The following is an 8,596-nucleotide window of genomic DNA, read 5'->3' on the forward strand; positions in this document are numbered from 1 at the left end:
CAGCTGTGAAAAATGACATCTGGAACTTGAAAGATCTCAAAGACACATGTTTGAATGAAACAAGCAATTTCAGAAAACATGAATAGTATAATAATAAGACTAGATAACATTTATCCAGTGTTTGTTGGATGCCAAGCATTGTGCTAAGAGCCCTATGAAGCATGTCATCCTACTATTACCCTATGACCACAAGCAGACAGTCAGACCCAGAGGGAGGTAGGGTAATTTGCCCAAAGAAATTCATCTAAGAAGTACCAACCTAGGATGAACCCAGCTCCAAGACCTCCCAGGCTCTTGCATCTGCACAGCCCAAAGTACCACCTGATCAGGCAAAGGCAGAGGTGTATAAAAACAAATCAACAGTGAGGCCTGGCAAGATTCTTCTTGTTTGAGGACACCCGGTCACATGCTGCTGTGATCATTCACTTAGGCAGAGAGTGAGCCAAGATAGCAGCTGATTGCTTCTGAAAGAAGCAGAGGGATCAAGGTTCCCAAAGAAGCAAGAACATCCTGTCTCTTCACACATGTTATATCAGCCAATCAAGCCTGAAGTATCAGTAGACACCTCTGCCACAGGCATTGGTGTCTTTTCCTTCTCCCGTCATGTGACCAAACACTGCTCTGGAAGCTCCTGGGAGGGAAAAAACAGGTCAGTGAAGGACAGCAGTATATCCTGCCTGCCTGAAAAGAAGACTTTGATATTGACCCTCAAGCAAGAGTGTTGTTAGTGAAACAAATGGAAAAAATCCCTCTTGAAAACAAGTAGCACGGTGATGTGACATCCATCTTTTCTTTTAGAAGCATTTGGTATTAAACGCCAAATATGTTCCAAACTGGGCATTTGAAAAAGAAAGAAAGAAAGAAAGCCAGCCTACTGAAAGGCAGAATCCTGTTTATTACAAAGTCAGAGCCTGTGAATGCAAAATACCTGGAAGTCTGAGTTTGCACAGGAGAAAGCCAAGTACTAGGGACAGATGAGACCCTTTCAATGGTCTGCAAACACCTAAGCTGACAAATAGAATGCAATGATTATCTTTGCGCTACAACTTTCAATGGGTGGTTCTACTTCCTTCTCCAGAAGAGCTTATTATCCTCTCTTAAAAGTACTTTAATTACACAATGTAAGCATTCTTTTCCAATAATGGAGAGGTAGAGGCACAAAAAGTCTCTCAGTACGTTACAAGCTGCTTGCTGAGCAAAGACAGCCATTTTTCCGTGACTACAGACCCTTACAGACCTACAAATCCTAGTCAGTCAAGGTCCCATCTAAAAAACCATTTAACTTCAACTTTTTTCCCAATCACGGCTCTTCCTTCCCAACATTTTACATGAAAATGTTCGAACATGAAGAAAAGTGGAAAGAATCATCCAATGACCATCTCCATACCTGCTGTCTAGAATTTACAATTAACATTCATACTACTATCATACTACTATGATTTTCCTTAACACAAAACTATCCATCTACCCAACTCTCTATTCACCTGTTCATCTTTGTGTATATATTTCCGTTTAAATGTACTGAAAGCTTCTGAGTTAGTGTGTGATATGATCAATCTGTGTTTCCAATGCTCACGCTGTCAGCTAAATGAAGCATGGGTTGGAAGAGGGTATAAGTGAAGCAGGGAACACAACTGGGGAGCTCTGCAGAAAGGTCCAGAGATGCGTAATGCCTTTGAAGTGAGAGACTCGGGTTTGCACCCCTGCTGTCACTTTTTAGCTGTGTCACCTTGGGCAAGTCACTCTCAGTTTCCTCATATATAACAATGACCTAGGGTGATGCCTGACTCTTGATTTCAGCTCAAGTCATGATCTCAAGGCCCTGAGGTCAAGCCCCAACCAGCGTGGAGTCTGCTTAAGATTCTCTCTCTCTCCCTCTCCTCTACCCCTCCCCCTGCCACTCACACTCATGCATGTGCCCTCTCTTTAAATACATAAATAAATAAATACAACCTTTTAAAATAATGCCTTGATGACTATGCTTACCTCATATAGTTGTCATAGGAATTATATGAAGTTAATGCATGTAAAATACTCAGTACAGAATGCATGCTCAGTAATGTCTAGCTCCAATAAGTGAAATAGTAATAATTAAAAAACAATTTACAGGCTCCTATCTTCCCAGCCTACCCTCACCATCTATTTGCCCTTCTATTTCCCATTCAGCACCCATATTACTTCTTTCATCCTTATCCAGTGTATTCTATAGTTCATTATCTGGTTAGTACCCTAAACTTCCCTTCCCTAGCCATTCTGTCCTTTTATCACACTCCTTTGACAAAACACCAGCCTAGATGAACTCAACTTACCTACCCACTCTCAGGCGCTAGCCCTGAGTCACTACATAGAACAAGCTGGCTCACCCTAAAATGAATGAGCATCAGCTTGAAATGGGCTGTCTGGCCACATGAATCTTGAGGTGTTTATCTCATAACCCCTTGACTCTCATGTTTTCTCCAGTCTTCTTCAAGTCAGACCCTTCCCATCTCTCACATACCTTTCTGCTCTTTTCAGTAGATCTGCTCACTTCCTGACAAAGGAAACGGAATCCTGCAGAGAGGAACCTCCTCCACTCCCCTATCAAACAGAGCCAAGACTCCCACTTTTGTCCACTACTTCAGTTCTCTTCACCATGGAGAGCTGTCCCTCCTGGGGCAGAGTCCAATGCTTCCACTTACTCCTTAAATCACACTCTCTGGACCCTTCATCAAGCCTTCAGTAATGACCCCCTCTCCCACTTCTGCTCCACTGGACCTACACTTAAATTTTTCAATATGCCCAAATCACTCCCATTTTCAACAAAACCTGGTATATAGGAGAATGTCCTTGTTCTTTGAAAATGCCACTCAAATATTCATTGGTAGGGGGACATGATGTGTGCAACATACTCTAAAATAGTTCTAAGTGTGTGTGTGAAAGAGAAAGAGAATGATAAAGTAAATGGATGGGGCAAGTAGAGACAATTGGTAGACCTGGAAAATATTATTTGGGAGTTCTCTATACTAATCTTGCAATTTTTTGAAGGTATAAAATCACATCAACATTAAAAGTTGCCAAGAAAGAAAAAAAGTGAAAAGAAAATCTTTGGCACCTGCCCTCCCCACAGCAAGTCTCCTCTCCCTTCCACAAACTTCTCAAGAATCTAAATTGGCTCATTTTCTGAGCTCCACCAACTCAATCACTCTTGTATAACTTCTAGAAACTCTGCCATCCTTTGTTTGCTTTTCAGGGAGCCTCTCTCCTGACTGTCCTCCCATCTGTTTGCCTTTGTTCCTTCCTGCCTGCTCTGTGGCTCATCCTCCATCCCCAACTGGACTTCCTCCACGTTTAGTCCAAGGCTCTATCTTCTTTCCTCCTCTAAGACATTAATCACCATCCAAAAATTTCTCTCTAGCCTGGATACTCCACTGCTTTCCAGGCTTCAAGCATTATGGCTTTCCTTCAAGTTCTCCAACAAGCCCCATTTCCTCCTACTGCACTTATCTTTCCCACGCCTAGATAACTCTACTAAAAAATGGAAGAGGAGGGAACATGTCCCAATTTAAGTCCAGGACAAAGATATCACAAAAAACTACAGATCAATATTATGAAACAAAAATCCTTGACAGAATACAGCAAACCAAACTCAGCAAAACATAAAAAGGATTTTACTCCATAACCAAGTGGAACTGGAACTTATCCTAGGAATTCAAGTTGTTTTAATGTCTGAAAGTCAATCAATGTAATACACTATATTAGAATAAAAGACAAAAACCACAACACACAGCATTTGATAAAGTCAAATACTTTTTCATGATCAAAATACCCAACAAACCAGAAATAGAAAGGAACTTCCTCCATCTGATAAAGAGCATTTTTTTGAAAAAAAAAAAAAAAAATGCAGAGCTAGCATCATACTTCATGGTAAAAGACTAAATGTTTTCCCTCTGAGTTCAGGAACAAGATAATGATAATGATGTCTGCTCTAATCACTTCTATTCAACATTATACTGGCAGTTTTAGCCAGCACAATTAGGCAAGAAAATCAGATACAAGTCTTCCATAAAGATTTTCATATATGAGAGAAGTAAAACTATTTCTATTAGCAGAAGATGTGATCTTGTGGATAGGAAATTCTAAGGCATCCTCTTTAGAAACCAGTAGAACCATTAAACAACTTAAACAAGATTGTTGGAGAGGTACCTGGGTGGTTCAGTGGTTGAGTGTCTGCCTTTGGCTCAAGTTGTGATCCTGGGGTCCTGGATCAAGTCCCACTCCCTCCGCCTATGTCTCTGCCTCTGTGTCTCTCATGAATACATAAATAAAATCTTAAAAAAAAACCACACAAGACTGTTGGATATAAGATCAATATAGTAAAAGTATATGCAAATGATTTTACACTAGCAAAAAAATGTGTAAAAATATTATGTAAATATTTACATATACTAGCAATAAACAATCCTACAATTGAGAACATAATTCCATTTACAATAGCATCAAAAAGAATAAAATATTTAAAATATAATTAATAAAAATGAGTAAAAATGAGTATATTTATATATATATATATATATATATAAATTTTTTTTTTTTTTTTTGAAAGGAGGTGCCTGGCTAGTTCAGCCAGTAGAGCATATGACTCTTGATCTTGGGGTTAAAAAATCAAGTCCCATGTTGGGTGTAGAGATTACTTAAAAATAAAATCTTTTTAAACATGTTGAAAGACATGAAAAATCTAAACGAATGAAAATATATCCTACATTTATGGATTGGAAGACAATATTTTAAGATGTCAACATGGCTCAAATTGATCTACATATCAATGTAATTCTTAGCTGCATCCCGGTTGGCTTTTTTTTCTTTTTTGCAGACATTGACAAAAGTGCTTAAAAAATTCATACAGAAATACATGGGATCCAGAATAGCCAAAACAATCTTGAAAAAAGAACAAAGTTTTTTCTTTCAAAACTTACTAAGAAGTCACAATACTCAAGACTGTGCAGTCCTGGCATAAGGATGGACATATAGGCCAACAGACTAGAACTGAGAGTCCAGAAGTAAAATCTTACAGTCGCGGTCAATTGATTTTCCACAGGGTGCCAAAACAATTACGCAGGAGAAGGAAAGGATGGTCTTTTCAACACTGGGACAACTGGATATCCACACAGAGAAAGTCGTTGGCACTTAGAAAAACAGTTCAATAGTGCTTCAAAAGCTTAAATGGGGTTACACTTTAACCTGGCAATTCCACTCCTATGCATATGCTCAAGAGAAATAAAAATACATGTCCACACAAACTTTACACAAGTGTTCGGAGCAGCTTTATCCATAACAGGCAAGAAGTAGAAACAATCCAAATGTCCGTCAACACGAGTGGATGAATAAAATGGGATATATGCCCACACAGAATATTTTTCAGCTTTATAAAAATATTAAGTTCTAATACATGCCACAAGGACAAACTTAAAATATGATACTTAGTGATAAGAAGCCAGTGTTAGAAAACAGGCAACAGATCCAAAATGGTGTCACTTGTGCTAAACTCCACAACCAATCAGGAATCGCCTGATCAGCCCTCCTTAGGTAATCTGCCAGATAGATCCTTGCCATCCCCTACAGAGGAGTAACCTTGTGATAACCAACTTGCTTTTTTGGCCTAGTGTAACTCCTTGTTCCTGCTCCCTGAGGCCCTAAGTCTCATTTTGCTCGGCTTCTGAGAGTCCTTCCTACCTGCTAGACTGGCCACTGCCCAATTTGAATCGCTTCTGGCTCGAATTACTTACTCAGAACTTTAAATATGCTTCCGTTTATCTGATGACCACATGCTGTATGAGTCTATTTCTATCAAATTCCAAATTGATCGATTTATAGAAAGTAGACTAGTCTACTACTTAGACAATACGTCTAAGACTGGAAGATCACGGTGAATGGAACCCACGAACGGGTGCAGGAGACTTCTTCGGGGTGATGAAAATGTTCTCTAAAATCACGTTGTGGCGATGGCCGCACAATTCTGGGAATATCTGGAAAGCCACTGAATTTTACATTTTAAACAGATGAGTCTTACGGAATGTGAATTATATCTTTAGAAAGCTGTTTTTTTAAATAAATAAATATGTAAAAATAACAAGCTGGTTTTTAAAAAAAGGAGAATAAGAACGGAAGGGCATCCGGTCACACTGCCTGCAAATTTAGGTGATGTCCCCCAAAGAGCTGGCCGCAGAGGCCACGTGTTGTTGGGTTAAGGAGGGAGGGGGGACACCAGGAAATTGGAACCGTGTCAAGAGACGCCGCCATAACTTCCCAAGTATGAGAGAACGATCTGATGCGTTGCCCAGACCTTCTGCCTACTCCGGATCCCAGGTCACGCCTCAGCCCACCGAGACAAGTTAATTGAGAAAAACTGCAAAGTCCCCATTAACACTCACCGGCCCTCAAGAACAGCGCATCGAAATCCGGAAGCAGAGGCGCCATGTTTGTTATGGGAAAAGCCAGTTTGAAAGGAAGTCATTGTAGCCACGTTTGTTGAGGGCAAGGAAGGGCACTGGAATGTAGTCGCGGCCATCTTGACTGAGGGCATTCGCCCAGCCAGTGAAGTTTTGCGCTCTTGACAAACAGTTCGGACAATTTCTGAAGGCTTACTGATAAATGCTCTTGGTGGACGCTAAAGGAAACGGGAAAACATTTAAATTTTTAAAAATTTAAATTTTAAGAATTTAAATGTCTACGTTTTAAAAAACATGAAGAGTAGAGAGAAATTAACAAAGACAACGCAAGTATTTTAGTAGGTTGCATGCAGTTTAGCCGTGCACAACTGACAGAATTGCATGACCACACAAAGGAGATTGAAGGTTATTGTCCCATTTCACGATCTTCTTGAAAGAATCCTGTACATTCACATCTTCTACGGATGCCTATCTTAGGATAGAATCCCATAAATTTAAGGAATCCTTCACTTGACATGAATATTTTAAATAATGCTAGCTGAGGTTTGGTCAAACCATATGCCAAATTTGAAGGCGAATTTAAAGATAAAGTCAGAAGTAAAAACATATTCAGAAAAGTCTAACCCAGCAACTGTAAATTTCAGTTTGACTTCCAGCATTGGTAATTAAAGTGTATAGATGCACTTTTCACCTTTTTTCGTGTAATGTATCTCACAAAAACATTCTTCTAAACTAACATAGATTGTGAGCAGAGAAAGCCTGGAACAATACTAAGTTACTTTCCTGTTTGTTTCATAAAATGATAAACTCAAATATAATTGAATGAACTTAATCATCTGGATTATTATATAATCATTAAAATTGATAGAAGATACAGCAGAAGAAAATCCTAGATCCTGCATTGCATTCTCAGTTTTCATGTTCCTTTGGTCTCCTTTATTCTCCATTTCTCACCTTTTCTCTGTATTTCTTGCTGTTGACATTTTAAAATGTCTGATGCAAATTTAATTTGTCTGATGTTTCTACCGGGTTTTCAATGACATTGAATACCGTTGGTCACTCTTTCCCTCTGGAAAATTCTTGTCTTTGTGTTCCCTAATATTACCTTCTGGTTTTTCTCTTTCCTCTCTCAAAAATTCATCCAAATTTCCTTTACAAGCTTTTCTTTCTCTCCATTGTGGGCCTTTTCTCAGGATTCTGTCTTAAATCTTCTCTTCTCCTATCTATGCAGATGATTCCCAAACCACCAAGTCTAGTGTCCTCCCGAGAGTCAAATCAACATATCCTCCAGCCACCTTTAACTCAACCTTCCTCCATGTCTCAATCAACCTGCTCCTACCCCAAGAGCAGTCTCCTGTCCCAGTTGAGTTGGACTATTTAGTTGCCAAAGCCAGGAACTTTTTCTCTTCTTTTGTCAGCATGTCCTGTATCCATCCATAATCGAATCCTCCCCTGCTGATTCTTTCACTTAAAGAACTATCCACTAAACTATTCATTCTCTCCATCCTCGCAGCAACTTTCTGAGTATAGCTCACCATTACCTGCCACCCCGATGACATCTTTCCAACTCTCTTGCAACCAGGTGGGGTTTTGGGATTTTTTTTGTTTTGCTTTGTCTTATTTGTTTGTTTGTTTGTTTGTTTGTTTTTTATGAATAGTAAGTATACCACTCCCTGAATTTCAGGCTAAATCTCAAACCTCTTAACAAGACTTAGAGGACCCCTATGCCTTATCTCTTATCACTGTCCCCCAACCTTCCACCTATACAGGATTTTCTTTCCCTAAATACTCTGTACTTGCTCTCTTTTGCCTCTGAGCTTTTTACCTGGAATTACCAGGAATTTCCTTCCTTAGGGACACTCTTCTTTGGTCTTTCTTAGCTGTCAGATCTCAGTTTTGAGGAATTCTTCCACGAAGTGTCTTGACTTTTCAAATGTGAGTTAGTTGTCCCTTCCAGGAATCCCTCCATTCCTCTATCTACCCTGATTAAATTCCTTTGCCTTGGGATGCCTGGGTGGCTCAGTGGTTGAGCGTCTGCCTTCTGCTCAGGGTGTGATCCTGGGATCCTGGGGTCAAGTCCCACATCGGGCTCCTTGCACGGAGGCTGCTTCTCCCTCTGCCTATGTCTCTGCCTGTCTCTGTGTCTCTTATGAATAAATAAATAATTTTTT

General features: G+C 39.7%; 1 protein-coding gene across 5 annotated transcripts in view; it reads right to left on the reverse strand.

Moving 5' to 3' along the window:
• The window catches only part of SHLD1 (shieldin complex subunit 1), a 79,522-nt gene extending 72,973 nt beyond the window's left edge, over nucleotides 1-6,549 (reverse strand). Inside the window, exons 1-2 of one of the 5 annotated variants that reach the window (XM_049100438.1) lie at nucleotides 6,408-6,447; nucleotides 4,183-4,307 (exon numbers count right to left, since the gene is read on the reverse strand). Coding sequence is in view for 3 of the 5 variants with exons in the window: in XM_025469364.3 (XP_025325149.2) it covers nucleotides 6,408-6,544 (137 nt within the window). In the remaining 2 variants the exon portion in view is untranslated. Of the gene's footprint in view, nucleotides 1-259; nucleotides 402-4,182; nucleotides 4,308-5,762; nucleotides 6,300-6,407 lie in introns of those variants that run through there. The other 4 variants (XM_025469364.3, XM_025469365.3, XM_025469368.3 and 1 more) reach the window with 4 other exon arrangements.
• Between the last annotated feature and the right edge of the window lie 2,047 nt (nucleotides 6,550-8,596).

The sequence above is a fragment of the Canis lupus genome, chromosome 24 (genome assembly GCF_003254725.2).
Source record: "Canis lupus dingo isolate Sandy chromosome 24, ASM325472v2, whole genome shotgun sequence".
Taxonomy (NCBI): domain Eukaryota; kingdom Metazoa; phylum Chordata; class Mammalia; order Carnivora; family Canidae; genus Canis; species Canis lupus.